At 51.3% G+C, this 15,580-nt stretch overlaps 1 protein-coding gene across 2 annotated transcripts in view; it reads left to right on the top strand.

Moving 5' to 3' along the window:
- The first annotated feature begins 9,361 nt into the window (after window positions 1–9,361).
- The window catches only part of RAD18 (RAD18 E3 ubiquitin protein ligase), a 32,105-nt gene continuing 25,886 nt past the window's right edge, over window positions 9,362–15,580 (top strand). Inside the window, exons 1-4 of one of the 2 annotated variants that reach the window (XM_040076188.2) lie at window positions 9,362–9,559; window positions 9,745–9,826; window positions 11,805–11,866; window positions 12,718–12,788. In XM_040076188.2, the coding sequence (XP_039932122.1) occupies window positions 9,500–9,559; window positions 9,745–9,826; window positions 11,805–11,866; window positions 12,718–12,788 (275 nt within the window). In that variant the 5' untranslated portion in view covers window positions 9,362–9,499. The remainder of the gene's footprint in view (window positions 9,560–9,744; window positions 9,827–11,804; window positions 11,867–12,717; window positions 12,789–15,580) is intronic. The other variant, XM_040076189.2, reaches the window with a different exon arrangement.

Genomic DNA, 15,580 nt, shown 5'->3' with positions numbered 1-15,580 from the left:
GTGCTCGGTGTGCCCCAGGAGTTCTCGGTGTGCCCCAGGAGTGCTCAGTGTGTGCTTGGAGTGCCCCCAGGTGTGCTCAGGGTGTGCTCGGTGTGCCCCAGGTGTGCTTGGTGTGTGCTCGGTGTGCCCCAGGTGTGCCCCAGGAGTGCTCGGAGTGCCCCAGGTGTGCCTCAGGTGTGCCCCAGGAGCGCTCGGTGTGTGCTCGGTGTGCCCCAGGAGTGCTCGGTGTGCCCCAGGTGTGCCTCAGGTGTGCCCCAGGAGCGCTCGGTGTGTGCTCGGTGTGCCCCAGGAGTGCTCGGAGTGCCCCAGGTGTGCCCCAGGTGTGCCCCAGGTGTGCCCCAGGTGTGCCCCAGGTGTGCCCCAGGTGTGCCCCAGGAGCGCTCGGTGCCCCGCTGTCCCGCGGCGGGCCCGGTCCCGGTCCCGGCGGTGTCCCCGCAGTGTCCGCCCGCCGCCAGCAGAGGGCAGCAGCGCCCCGCGCGTGGAGGGGGCACCGGGGGCACGGAATCCTTCCTTCCCTTTCCCTTCCCTTTCCCTTCCCTTCCCTTTCCTTTCCTTTCCCTTTCCCTTCCCTTCCCCCTCCCTTTCCCCTCCCTTTCCCTTCCCTTTCCCTTTCCCCTCCCTTTCCCTTCCCTTTTCCCTCCTTTTCCATTTCCCTTTTCCTTGCCTCTGGGAGAAGGTGCTGCACGGCCTGCTACTGACTGATTGAACTGAAATTAATACCTGAACTATTTCTCTCCACAGGGTCCAGTTACTCGGGTGAGGTGTAATAATCATTAACTCTAGGTGTGAACAATAAATTGAATATATGTATTAATTTCTACGGCCGAATGCAGCATTTGCATTTAAATTACCTTTCCACACTTCTGCACTCTGACGCCTGTGTTGATTTCCTTCTGAAGTTAAAAATACCTTTTAAGGCATGAGTGTGTGTGAGCAGCTCATCACCTGTCACCCACTGCCATGTGGGTATGGCAGGGATGCTGCTGGCACGCATGGGCAGAGAGCAGGCTCTGTCCTGGACATGGCTCTGTCCTGGACACGGCTCTGTCCTGGACACGGCTCTGTCCTGGGCACGGCTCTGTCCTGGGCACGGCTCTGTCTTGGGCACGGCTCTGTCCCGGACACAGCTCCGTCCTGGGCACGGCTCTGTCTTGGGCACAGCTCTGCCCCGGGCACAGCTCTGCCCCAGGCACGGCTCCATCCTGGACACGGCTCTGCCCTGGGCACGGCTCTGTCCCAGGCACGGCTCTGTCTTGGGCACAGCTCTGCCCTGGGCACAGCATCTGTGCCCAGCCACGGGCCACGCTGGGGGTCCAGCAGGGAGCCCTGGGTACAGAGAGGGGCATTCCTTCCCGGGGAGAGCCGGGGCCATGTGGGGTGGTGTGGGCTCACCTGAGGGCAGTGGCTCAGCCCAGCATCCCAGTTCAGAGGCATCTTGCAGCCCTTGCTGCTCTTTCAGCTCAGATAAGGCTGCAGGTCCTCTCGGGCAGCAGCTCTGACTTGCCTGGAGTTCCCTGCTCTTGTGAACATTTGAGAGATGCTCTCTTACACTGGCTCTGTTGCTGAGGGTGGGTGTTAATTGCTAAGGGTGTAGATTTATTGCTTGTGGCTGGCCCATGCCCAGGCTGGGCCCTTTAGGGCCCTTTTTCCTGCCTGGTGCCCTCTGCCCGTGGCACCCTCGGTGTCTGGGGCTGCCCAACAGCTCAGCCCCTGGGGCAGGGCAGCAGCAGTGACCCCAGGCACGTGGCAGAGATTCTCCTGTGTGGATGTGCGTGTTTGGAGACGTTCCCTGCGAGCATATGTCTGATTTCCTGCGGAGAGGAGAAAAGATTCGCCAGATGAGGCTGATTCCTGAAACTGGAGAAGTGTTTTTCAGATGTCAGCTCCCCGGGCCTGCCCAGCCATGGGAGGGACAGTGCTGGCACCAGCCAGTGCTGCTGTGGTTTTGGTGCATTCTGAGCTTGGTTTCATTTTCAGAATTTTTCTTTGAATGTTTCGCTCTCTGCTCCAGCACAAGGCTGAGCAATGTCCCCATGTCCCTGGAGTGGAGCCCTTCCCTTGGCTGAGCAGTGCTGGCCTGGGGGGTGTCTGGGGTGTTCCTGTCCCCACCTCTGGGCTCCAGCAGGACCTGGAGCAGCCAGGGCTGAGTGAGCCCATTCCTGTGGAGGTTGTGCTGTATCCTGATTGCAGGCACGGAATGAAAGTAAGAGTATTTACCCAACTTTTGATAACTTTTTTATTTCCCCTTAATATACACCTACAGCCTCACTATAGAAACACTGGAAACCAGACTTTAGCAGGCCTGAGAGACTGCAGCATTATCCATCTTCTGTAAATACCGTGGAGCAGTTGGAAACCTTTTTATGATCACAGCTCAGCTGGAGAACAGCACCACATTCCTGCTGCCCTTTGGGATCACTTCCCTTGCTTGTGGGGTGGAGGGTAGCAGCTGTTGAAGCATTTTGGTTTAAGTGTTTCATGAGATAAAAGTGTAATTTGCTGGATTTTAAATATCTCGTGCATCAGATCAGCATAAGCGTTGCAGGTAAAGCAGCCTCGCTCGTTTCCACTGAGATGCCTCTTCCCTCCCCAGGAACCTTCCAGAGACTTGGGCTTGGAGGCCTCGATGCTGCAAAGTCAGCGGAGGTTTGCACCTTGGAAACGAAGCTTTGGCTCTGCAGCAAAGCTTATCCCAGACCTTTAAATCTAATAACAGCCTCCTGACAGCATCCAAAGGCCAGGCACCCTCTGACAGCTCCTAATTCCACCCGAGCCTCATGAGACTCATCTCTGGACATGCAAACGTGTCCGGTTCTATCTAACGAAGATAAATTCCTTAATTAAGATACGCAGCTGCGTGGAGCACTCTGAGATTTTGATGAGCCCGAGCTTGGCTGGGAGCTGGTGCGGCTCCTTTGGCTGCTGTCCCGGGGAGCTCGTGTGGTGAGGGCTGGCCTGGATGGGGTTCTGCAGCTCCCTGTGACTCACCAGGACAGGGCTGTCATCGGCGCTGCTCACCAGCCCGAACAGTCCTGCCCTGCTCCAAGCTGATGAGCTTGTTTCCCTCCTGGCCGTGTCTCGGCTGACAAGAAAGAACTGTCCTCGGCAGCGTCACCCACCCCCTACCTGCTGCTGCTGAGCGCTAATGAAACTCGTGTTGGATTTCTGTCTCTAAACTACTGTTGCATCCATTTTTTTTCACTCCCTCCAAGACAGCCTTTATAAAAATAATGCATTTAGCAATGACTGGGCAAGGGTTGAAGCTGGCAGAGCTGTGCCATAGAGCACGACAGCGCTGAGCTTGTGAGGCCCTGGCAATGGCTGAGGGTGAGGAGGCTCTCAACAAGGCTCTAGGATGAGATGCAGCTTTTTTCTTAAAAGAAAGAAACAAAAAAAAATTACGTCTTACGCAAGTCAAAACATCTGCTGGTGCATGACTAATGCCTTCCCTCCTCCCTGGTGTGGCAACTGAAGTCCATGGGAATTATATAAATGATTGTTTCCTGTAAGAAGTTATACGTTGTTCATAGGGCTTTTGGGGACAAGCCCTGTGTGCAGCCACCCCTTCCCCTGGGCTCTTTGCTCGTGGCTTTGGATGCAGCCGCTCCCGGCCCCGCTGCACTGCTGCCACGAGCTGACAGCAGCAAGTCCAAACGCACTGTGCCCAGCCCAGCCGGTGCCAGGGCGGATTTATTCCTGCCAAAGTCAGCTGAACTGGACAATTACCTGTGTCTAAAGCTGAGGTTGTTGATGTACAGTGCTGATTGCGGGCTGTGGGTGTGCCCAGGCTCTGGTGACGCTGCTGTGCCCTCCAGAGCAGCCTGCCTGACACTGGGGCACCGGTGCCTTCCCCAGGACAGGGCTGATGGCAGCAAGCGCAGTGACACACCCCAGATCTGCATCCCTTTGGTGCTGGTGAGGCTGGGCTGTCTGAGGGGAACACAAGGAAATGTTTTACAGACCCAACAGCCAAAGTGCCCCCCAAATGTGGTTTTATTCCCACGGAGCTTCCCCACTCTGGCAGCGGTACTTTGCAGCACCTTTATAACTTTGCTCACTTGTTTGCCTCTTGATTCTAATTTAAACCTTGAGTGGATCTGGTTCCCCCATGCCCATCCCAAGGCTCCCACCTCCCCAGGCCCCAGCAGGACTCCTGTGGCTGCCAGTATGCCCAGCACCACCCAGCAGGGAATGGGTGGGCACCACTTCTGTGCTGAATTTCTATTGATATGTCTTGAATTTTGGTCTAGTTTCCCTGCCTGGGTCTCTCAGTTCTGCACACTCTGGGTCTGTCTCTGGTCAGAGCGGGAGGAGCTGCTGGGTCCAGTAGAGGTGAGCACTCCTGGCAGATGGATGGAGGCAGGGTCTCTCAGCTTCCAGGCCATGCTCTGGATTTCTGCTTTCCATGGTCTGGGACATTAACTGCTGCCAGAATTACTAATGGGCTTCTGCTTTTAGCCTGAGTGCTGCAGGCTACTGCTCCAAGGTGGAAGTCATAGAGTCAATTAAGTAATTACCTGGTGTTTCAGCTGCCAACACTCGAGAGGTTTTGTTCCTCACCACTGGCGTCAATCCCAACACACATCTCACCCAGGCTCATCAGCAGGGGTTTGTGCACTGCTAGAGCAGGCTGCTGCACCATGGACGGGCGGGAGCTGCTCTTCTGCAGGTGTCCTGGTGACAAATGGCTCCTCCTCCCTCTGTTCAGTCTCATTCTGGCACATGAATCCAGGCATAAACAGGCTGAGCCGAGCAGAAGCTTTTGAAATTGCCTCTCCATGGTTCTCTTGTTCTGCCTGTTTTAGCCCTGCTGATTCGAGCAGCATTGGAACAACCGCACAGGGAGTCACTGCTAGAAAATGGGCACTGGAAAGTAAAGTCATCTCCCACTGAGAAGGAAGGGTCTCAGCCTTTCCTGGGGCACTGGAAACTAAAGTCATCTCCCACTGAGAAGGAAGGGTCTCAGCCTTTCCTGGGGCTGGGATGTTGTTTCTGGGCTCTTGCTGCTACTCATTCTTAAAACACTCAGCATCCTCACGTTTCTGCAAGCAGCTGAATTAATTCAGTTTCGTTTTTTTTTTTTTTTTTCTTGGCTTATTTTGAGTGGTGTGGAAGGGAATTGCACCCAGGCTAAGAACCAAAGAGCCAAAGCGTGACTCTAAGGCTGGCAATGGAATACACCGTTGGGAGACAATCACAGAGAATGGAAGGTATTACAGACCTATCACCCTGTCTAAGTGTGCATGGATTATCACTGTGGGAGTTTTTACACTGGAGTAGTTTGGAACTAGTGAGATTACTCATGATTTTTATACCATTTACTGGATCAGCGTCAGTGTCCAAATGGGACCTATCTGCGTGTGCAAAACTGTCTCTGAAACGTCAGCAAGTGTTGCTTTTTGTTGTTGGCAGAAGGCCAAAACCAGCAAAGGCCAATTCGCTGCTGGCTCATTCTTTGACTCCGTGCTCCTGTCCCAGGTCAGGGCTGTGCCTGCTCTCCCCAGGCTGCCTGTCCAGCAGCCACTGTCATTGCAAACTGCCCTCAGGTCAGGCCCAACTCAATCAGCATTGGTTTACTATGAAATGCCCAGAGTGATTTTACTCATCATGTCCATCTTAAAGAACTTCAGGAGAAAGTTTAAATATTATTTCTGGCTCCTTTGGCTGCTAACTCTCACAGCATTTTCATGGAAGTCTCCACACTGCTCTGTAAAACTGTCAAGATGCTTTTGGCTGATTTATGTTGGACTAAAATCATTGCAGTAGACTAAAAAAACCAAAACAAAACAAAACAAAAAAAACCACACACAAAACAAAACAAAACAAAAAAAAAAAAAAAAACCAAAAAAAGGAAGAAAAAAGAGAAAAGGATTTAGTTTGTGCTTTCAAGTAATTTCTGTGTGCAATGACCAGATACCCGTGGAGCTGTGACACAGCCAAAGCAGCAAAGGTTGGGTTTGAGGGACCTGCCAGCACGGCCTCTGCTAGGGTGATAAATTTGCTTCAGCACGTGGGCTGGGAACACTTAGACTCGTGAAAGGCTGTTAGCATTCCCTGTGCTCTCGTGTGCCTGGAAAGCTGCGACTGAGGCTCTCGGCATCGCAGGCTGCTGCGCTTGGCCCGCCAAGGAAATGGCACCGGGCTGGTGGGACCATGGCTAAACCAGAGAATTTTAGCCAAAAACTTGTGACAGGAATGAAAACCTCTGAAGCTGCCTCTGCAGTCTTTGAACATGGCAGGTCCTGCAGGGCTGCCCCACACCCCTCGCAGTGCTCTGATACTTCACTCCAGGACATCCTCTGGCTGCTCCAGTCCTGCACCTGCTCGTGCTGGTTTTGGCTGGGGTAGGGTTAATTTTCCTCCCAGTGCCTGGTGTGGGGCTGTGTTTGGGATTTGTGCTGAACACAGTAAGTATAAATAGAGATGTTTTTGCTCTGTCTGAGCAGGGCTCACACAGAACCGAGGCCTGTGCTGCTCCTCGTACTGCCACGCTGACAAGAAAGCTGAGAGTGCGTGGGAGGCTGGGAGGGGAAACAGCCAGGAAAGGTGACCCCAGCTGACCCAGGGGATGTTCCAGACCACGGGACATCATGCTCAGTACACAAGGTGGGGTCACTGGAGTTTGTCTTCCCATGGAACTGCCGCATGAGATGGAGCCCTGCTGCCCATCTCAGTGCTCAGTGACTGAACACCTGACTGCCCATGGGAGGCAGTGAATGAATTCCTTTACTTTGCTTGAGTGTGTGGCTTTTGCTTCACCTATTAAACTGTCTTTATCTCAACCCACAAGTTTTCTCCCTTCTGATTCTATTGCCAGTCCTGCTGGTGTGGGAGTGAGGGAGCAACTGTGTGACGCTTGGATGCTGACTGGGGTTAAACCACGACAATGTGGGATCTTTTTGTTCCAAAAGTCTCAACATTAGACTAAATTTAGTCCTGTAGAAATCAATAAACGGTTGCCAACTTTAACACAAGGGCAGAACAAGTTCAATGTTAAATATTTCTGAACAATTTTACCCGTGGTTTCAAGTTCTTCTCCTTTCCAGTTGGGAATGACATGATGAGAAACTTTCCACTGCTTTAAATATTAAGGACTCTCTGAAAATTCTTCGAAACAACTCAAAATTTTCTCCGGTTTGGGGTTTGATATTTTCTTTTTAAGTACAGTATGTTCTCCTGCTGATTGTTCATCCAGTCTACATGCTGGTGTCCAGAGGCTTGTTTCTGTGGTGCATTTGTACATCTGTGTACACACGAGGCAGACCTTGGTGCAGTGTTAGGTTTTATTTTCAACATCCACGTACTAAAGGCAGCTGAGGATGAGCTGTTTGTGTGTCGGGGCACAGAGGAAAACAACAGTTCTGCACGACGCACTGAGCACCACGGGGGAACAAATGCTCTTTACGTTATTAAGTTGTGCACAACCAGATGGGAATTATAAAAAATTCCACTTAAATATTTTGTCTCAACAACAAAAGTAAAAATAAGTAGCTTTTGGAGATTTGCTTTGTGTCGGGCTGCTCCACCTCCTAATAAGCTTTTCCATACATTTCTCTGCTAACAGAACAGGGCAACAAGTTTATGAAAATGCAGTTGGGACCTCCTGCTATTTTAATAATTTAAATGAGTATTTCAGAGGCTTGGAAGGAGGAGATATGTTCTGTGTATAACAATTTGTAACTTGGTTGTTCAGCAAGATAAAGCAATTTATTCCTGCTATACCGATGCCCAGAGTGCCAATGAAACAGCGGGAAGCCTTCATCCACAGGAGGAGAGCTGTCCTCACCCAGCAGGGCTCCCAGGGATGTGCCCAGGCAGGCTCCAGCCGGGCAGCAAGCTCATGGTGGGACGGCCAGAGCACTAAATCCAACAGGAAAGTGCTCACACAGCACCAGGGCCTAAAGGGATCATCCTGCCACGCAGCCTAATCACACAGATGCTCTCCAGCTTCTGCAGCGTGCAGGATTCAGGGGAAAGCACAGATTTTCCAGGGTTCTTTTATGTGGTGCTTTTACCGTGGAAACAGTTTGAATTGTGTTTTATTCAGCAGCAGTCTGCGTGGATGTAAATTCAAGCACCAAGCAGGTGCTTGGCTGTAAATTCACTGCCCTTTGCTCTTCATCCGTGCTCTTACACAAAAACATGCGTGTTGCTGCCAGCGAGCCCCGAGTGCGACAGGCAGCACCTGCACGCAGCGCTGGCTCTGCACCTGCCCCTGCAACCGCAGCTGCACCCAGAGCCTGCAGTCCGCTTTGCAATTTCATCCTACCTCCCCAGAGCCTGCAGTCCGCTTTGCAATTTCATCCTACCTTCATTTCCCCAAACTCCGTGACAATTACTGAACCTCCCGACAGCCCTCGGAGAGCACTCAGCTCTGACCATTCCCTCCCTGCTGTTTTTGTGGGTGTCAGCTGTCAGGCTATGTATTTTTAGCCTGGCTTTTGCTGTTCCCCCTCTGGAATGCAGAGAGGCAGAGGTGATGCGGATGCTGCCCGCTCCCGTGACAACCCAGCAGAGCCGTGGGGAGCGGGTTCCCGTGGCAAAGGGCAGACACACACCTGGCCGAGCGCAGGTAACTGCAGACACAGGCAGGAGGGTCAGCGCATTTCCAAGCATCACCGACACGACTAACGTGGCTTGCAAAGGAATGTCACCTGAAAATACAGATGAGGACACCCAGATCCATCCCGCGGGATCGCTGGGACACAGCCGGTCTGGCACCTTTGTAAAGCAGCGATGGCAGCGGCTGTAAATCCCCAGCGAGCAGCGATGGGCGCTGCCCCGGGCTCTGCGCTATCCACCTTCACCCACAGGACCCTGCAGCTGCCCGAGCAGCTCTGTAATCGGACTGCATCAGAAAGCGAACACGGAACGTTTTGTGGCTGTGGCAGAGCTCCGCTCCCTGAAAAGCCAGCGCTCCGTGCGGGTGGATGTGTCCGGCCGCTGCGGCTCGGCCGGGAGGGAGCGCGGAGCGCCGGGGCTGCCGCACACGGGGGGAACGAGCGGCGGCTCGGCCCCGGCCCGCTCCCCGAGCTGCCCCCGCAATTCCCCCCTCCCCGGCAATCCCCGGCAGTTCCCGGCTCCCCATCCCCGTTCCCGGTAGTTTCCGGTTTCTCATCTCCGTTCCCGGTTCCCCGTTCCCGGCAGTTCCGGGTTCGTTATCCCCGTTCCCGGTTCCCCGTTCCCGGTTCCCCGTTCCCGGCAGTTCCGGGTTCGTTATCCCCGTTCCCGGTTCCCCGTTCCCGGTTCCCCGTTCCCGGCAGTTCCCGGCCGTGCCGGAAGCGCGGGCGGAAGCGCGCGGTGCTGCGCGCGCGGGCTCCGGGCCCACCGCCGCTCGGAGCGGAGCGGGGCCGGGCCGGGCCGGGCAGTGGGACCGCACCGGGCAGTGGGACCGCACCGGGCAGCGGGACCGCACCGACCAGTGGAACCGCACCGACCAGTGGAACCGCACCGACCAGTGGAACCGCACCGGGCCGAGCCGCAGCACCGAATCACCGCCATGGCCCTGGCGCTGCCGCTGCTCGAGCCGCCGTGGCCGCCCAGCCTGGCCCCGCTGAAGGTGCGTGCGGCGCGGCGGGGCCGGAGGCCGGGAGGGCGGGCGGGGGTCCCGGGGGTCCCGGGGGTGCCGTGCGGGCCCGCGGGGCGGCTCCGGTGCCGGCGGGGCCGCTGGTCCGCGCGGGCCGGGCCCTTGAGCGAGCCCCTGCCCGTCCGGCCGCGCCCCTGCTCACCCCGCTGTCCTTGCAGGCCGTGGATGACTTGCTGCGCTGTGGGATTTGCTTCGACTACTTCAGCATCGCCGTGATCATCCCGCAGTGCTCGCACAGCTGTGAGTGCCGCGCCGGGAGGGCTGCCAGAGCATCGCTTGCGCTGCCTCGTGTGTGAACTTCCCGAGCGTGAACTGCGAGGAAAGGCCGGGAGAGTTGGGATTGTTCCACTTGGCGAGAGGAGGTTCTGGAGCCCGCAGGAAAGATGGAGAGAAACTATTTACGAGGGCCTGGAGTACCAGCACAAGGGGGAATGGCTTCCCACTGACAGAGGACAGGGTTAGATTAGAGATTCAAAAGAAGCTGTTCCCTGGGAGGGTGGTGATGCCCTGGCACAGGCTGCCCAGAGAAACTGTGGCTGCCCCATCCTTGGAAATGTCCTTGGACAGGGTTTGGAGAGGCCTGGGACAGTGGAAGGTGTCTCTGCCCATGGCAGGGGGTGGAACTGAATGGGCTTTAGGGTCCCTTCCCACCCGAACCATCCTGGGGTTCTGCGATTCTCTTTGCGGTGGAGGCTGGGAGGAGCTTTGCAGGATGGAGGCAGCCAGAACCTTCCCTTGTGTAGTTCCGGCTGTAATACAAACCTGGCATACTTCATTTAAATATCTTTCTTAACATCTTGAGGGTGGTACAAATGCAAGGCTCTATGTGGAGAGCGTTAAGAGCTCAAATTTTCCCTGCTGCTCTGTGTGCCCTGGGCGATGTCTGCTGGGAACCTGGCCCTGAGCGGTTTGCTGGGGCCAGATTAGGAGGGAAGTACCTTGCCTTTTCTTACATTAAGATAAATGCTTGTAATTGTTTGGTTCAGAAACTGTGACACTTCCTTCCCTGGAGGGAAACGTTGTAGTTTGGCAATGAAGTGTAGTTTAGCTTGGCAAAGCTGTCACCATTGAAACCAGTGTGGGGAGACACAAAACTGGAAATTCCCTGCACCTGCTGGTAGTGCAGCCTGCCTGGGGCACAGCAATCCATCATTGCACCCATGGCCTGGCCCGTGGGAAGCTGCTGGGGTGTCAGATGCTGGTAGCCTGGATCTGCCGCTCCATCGAATTCACACAGTTAAAGTTTGTTTCTTTTCCTTACGGGTTTCTCACCCTATATCACTTCTTACTATACATGTAGTACTTTTTGAATATTTAGATGGATTTGTGGTTTTAGGTGTTAGTTGGTGCATTAGACCAGGTTGGATTGGGCTTGGAGCAACCTGGAATAGTGGTGAGATGAACTTTAAGGTCCCTCCCAACCCAAACCATTCTGGAATTAATTAATGCTTCTGCTGCTTTTCAGATGCATTCCCAGAGGGTCTGGGAAGTATAGATCTCTTTCAGGAGCTGCTGCTGAGTGTGTTCAGTGCTAAGACTCTGACCCATGGTGATCTAGTGAGGGAATGTCTTTTCCTGGAGAACGATGAGACTTTTAAAATCCTTAAGTGGCTGTGAAAGCTCATGGGTAAATTGACAAAGCGTAACAAATGCAGAAATTTACTGTGACAATATGAAGCTTATGGCATATTTCACCACCGAGTCTGTGGAGGCATCCTGTGATGATGAGATGACATTAAGCTGTCTGTCAGCATTTCAGTGCTGTCTCCCCTCCTTTTTAGCCTCTTCTTTCAAGAACAAGTTGGTATTGTTTTGGAAGGGGGCAGGAGAGCCTGGGGAAAAGGGGATTGTGAGTTTGTCTGGGGCTGTGCAGGAAGATGAAGGCAATCAATGTTAGTCATGTCAAAAACCCAGCATGGGGAGGGAGTGAGCAGTGCAAGCGCTGCTGTGATGGTGGTGGCTGATGAAGGGTTTCTTGCACTGTGAAACAAACATCAGCTTTAGACAGAGGAGCTGATACTCGATGTTGAAACGTGTTTGCATAAAATATGGCTTCTTCTGCAACAGTGATAATCTCAACTCCATGTAAAACTGGTGTGTTTTCAATATTTGTGTATTGTGGAATAGCTTTCATGTATTGTACAGTAAGGAAATACACAGGCAAGGCTGTGGAACTGCATTTGGAATAACGTTCAAATTCTGTATTTCCTTTTTCCAGATTGTTCCCTTTGTATCCGCAAGTTTTTGTCCTACAAAACGCAGTGCCCAACATGCTGTGTGGTAAGTGTGGTTTTGGTTTGCTTTTTTCCCCTCAGTTTATTTTTTATTGTTTGGCAAATCTCGGGAGCTTTTCCTTTTGGACTACACCAGATAATCAATTCCGATTGCATGGGCAAAGTGTGGTGCTCTTGCATCTGGAATTCTCCTGTGTTCAGAGGCGCTCCTCTGTCAGTGCAGGCAGAAAGGGAGGGAGCTTCAGGGCTGTGTGTACAATCTGTCACAAAACATTTAACATTGATTTGTTAAAATACTCCATCATTTAAACCAGTAGTGCGAAACATAAGTACTTTATTTTCTGTGTGTGAGTGGCCCCATTTCATCTCAAAATAAAAATAAAATAAATAAAAGCTTTCTTAAAAAGAAGAGCAGAGAGACTTGCAGTGAGGTAAAAATCGGGAATTGTTTAAAAAGAATGAATTGAATGCACAAAGGCATCTCATAATTCCTATTTTCATTCCATAATCAGAAGATTAATATTTGCCTTCATCAGTTTTCATGCTTTGTTGCTTACCACCTTCAGAAGATCTTTGGTTTTCAAAATTGTGCTGCAATAAACCATTGTTGGAGCCTGGGCACACTGGGCTTTGTTGCTTTAGCTTTATGCTTTGTTTTTACCTATTGCCATTAATATCGCAGACTTAAGTTCTCAGACAGTCAATATGAGATATTTTTGGGGAAGGAGTATTTACCCTTTAAGCATTTTAATTCCTGTAGCCCTTTAGTGGGAGTAGTTGAGGCATCAAGCCAAGAAGAAAGTTATCGATCCCTTGAACATTTTCTGGGCACTTGCTGTTTTCACTGCGTTTGAATGTTTGTTTATTTATGTTTGGTTTTCTTTCTTGTATTAATAGGCAGTCTCAGAATCTGACCTGAAAAACAACCGGATTTTAGATGAACTAGTGAAGAGCTTTAATTCTGCAAGGTATTTGTGTAATTTTATGGCTGCTCTCTCTGGTTTGGCAGCTGGAAAGGTGTGACTGTGCATGACCAGGCTCTGAGCCCTGGAAAGGAGCAGTGGGACAACTGAGCAAAAAAAAAAAAGATGGTGTCACAGAAGCATTGTCAAAGATGAATGTTTACACTTTGGAAAAGTCCTGCAGTGTTCTGGGTGACGGTTGCTGTCCACTCAAGTGCTGTGGAGGTTTTACAAGGTTATTTTGGTTCTGCTTCTGGTTAGCTGCTCTGGAAGTTACCACCTCTGCCTGTGTGTAGGGGCTCAACAGAAACACGTCAGGATTCTGTGGGGAAAATGATGGTAGTAAAGATTTCCTTCAAGATCCTTCCTGTGTGTGCGGGGGAGACTCTGAATAGAAGGGTTTTGTCCAGTGGTAAAGGTCACTTTGCAAGAGCATTCTTCTGGTGAAGTCACTGGATAGGAAAAATATAGGTCTTGAAAGACTAAAAATGTGAGTTTTCTTGACTGAGGAAAGTAATGGAGTGCTGTGCTTTCAACTCTATTTCTTGGCTACTTTTCTGTTTGTTTTTAATTCATTTTTGAGCTTCACATCCCTTTAAAAGACAGGAACAACAGAATAAATACGGCTTGGTAAATTCTCACAACGGTAGATACATGAAGCTGCTTGTATTATCTGTTTTCTTTTGATGAGAAGCTACTCAGTGATTTGCTGGGAATTCTATGGGTGTTCCTGTCTCTGTAGGAGACAAATGCACTTTGATCTTTTTCTCTGAAATTAACTTGGAGCTGGAAGTCAGTGAGACTCTTGGCTTTGTAAGTGACAAGAAGCAGAGTTCAGCCGATGGCTTTTTTCATAAGAGAATTTTTTTCTGATGGAGATCATAGAATGTAGATAGATCTAATCTTCTATATGACCACTACTAGATTTAATTGATTTATTTGAGTAATTTAAATCCTACAGTTCCATTATTTCAGCTTGAATTCTGATGCTTCCTAGTGATAAATTGATTACTATTTTTTTGTTAATGCCTAATTTTGTAGGGAACAAGTAGTGCTGACTTGGATCCATTATGATATTGAATCTTAAATGTTAATTTTTTTTGACTGCTTTAATGGATCAGTATAAATCTTACCAGTGAGAGTAGTTCAATAACCTTTCCATTTGTGACTTGGAGTTGAATCAATTTGTCCCATGAGGTTGGATCAGTAGGGCTGTGGAGCCCAGTGTGGCCCGGGTGGAGGGAGCCAGTGCAGGGCTCTGGGTGGGGAAGGCTCCCTGCTGACTGCTTTAATGGGTCAGGCTGCTCAGGGGAACGGTCAGTGGTGTGCAGGGCTTGGGCCCCTGGGGCAGGGTCACCCCCTGGGGCTGCACATGCCCTCAGCTGAGGGGACGCTGCTTAGCACCGCTGCTCTTCTGTCCTGGGATATTGGTACAGGACGGATCTTCTGTCTCCCCACTCCTTCTCCATCTGCTTTGTTTCCACTTGGCTGTCCCCAAAAACAAATCCACTGTCCAGGGGTTGAAGAGCTCAGCACGTTCGAAAGATCAAGCATGTTCTGACTTGACTGTGAGCCTTGGGTAGTTTGATGAAAACTAGGCTTTAATTCTTCTCAGCATTTCACAAAGTGCAAACCCATTTCTTAAGTCAGGCCTGGAGGGAAGGAAAATGGTAATGTTGGTGGCACTTAGCAGAGTGAAAGCTGTGCTCCAAGGTCAGTGTGTGCAGGGGATGGGAATCATTCCAACCAGACGGAGCACTGATCCCATTTATGCTCTGCTCAGCCTTGGGTGTTTGCAGGATGAGCTGTGGGAGTGCAGCTCCCTCCCTGTACAGAGGCTGGGCTCTCAGTGAGAGTGGGGATGTCCTGTGCTTCCTTATGGCCACGGATGTTTCTCTGTGTGAAGGAGCAGTTGTGACCAGGCTTTGGTGGGTGTGGCTGTGCAGTGCCCTGGTGGAGGGCACACCCTGACCCCAGCAGGGCAGGAGCTGGGTGGGCATTGCCAGGAGCAGTTTTCTGTCCCCTCACCTGTCTGTGCTCTCAGGCAGATCTCATGGCTCTGGCCAGGCCAGGAGAGAAAGATGAGGAGCAGTGTTTGCACCAGCTGTCCTTAATGAAGAGCTCTCTTATCAGTTCCAATAAGGCCAGTATCTCCAAAACTAACGTGTAGAGTTTTGTGTGAAGAGTAAAGAATTGTTTTCGTTGCCCTCTACTAAAGACATTATTTTGAGAAAATTTGTCAGTTTCTGCATCACCTTGTTAGAAAACTTAGCAATAGAAATTAGAGTTATACTTGCCTAAGTAGAAAAGTAGTAGTCCTTGCTGAAAAGAATCTCTGCTTTTCTTCATGCATAGGGAAGAAAAATGTTTCTCCTGTCAAGTTTCTCTCTGTTTCCTAATCAGGGTTACTCGACAGGTAGTGAGTCAGAGAAATAAACACATTGACTCTGGGTGCTCGACAGAGCCGGTGCTGTCCTTGCTGATACAGCGATTGAGCCTCCAGCAGGAATGCAGGAGGAATTTCAAGGAGATGCATTGCCTTTAGTGCAGTTGGGATATTCCTAGGAGGATTCACAGCTCTGGCTCTTCCTTGGAATTTATTTATGTGGAAGCCCTAGATTCCCAGCAACTCTGCTTCATTGCTGCTTCAGCAAGAGAGAAGTAAAGAGGACTGTAAAATGGGAACCAGGAGCCTGATGAAGAACACTTGGTTTTTGGGGGTATTACAGATCTGAAGGAAAAACTGTGGGAAGCTGTTTATGCTGTTGTTGAAGCAGAAGGAGGCTGCTGGAGGGGAG

Source organism: Hirundo rustica, chromosome 12 (genome assembly GCF_015227805.2).
Source record: "Hirundo rustica isolate bHirRus1 chromosome 12, bHirRus1.pri.v3, whole genome shotgun sequence".
NCBI classification, from domain to species: Eukaryota; Metazoa; Chordata; class Aves; order Passeriformes; family Hirundinidae; genus Hirundo; species Hirundo rustica.
This window is presented reverse-complemented; position numbering and strand designations above follow the sequence as displayed.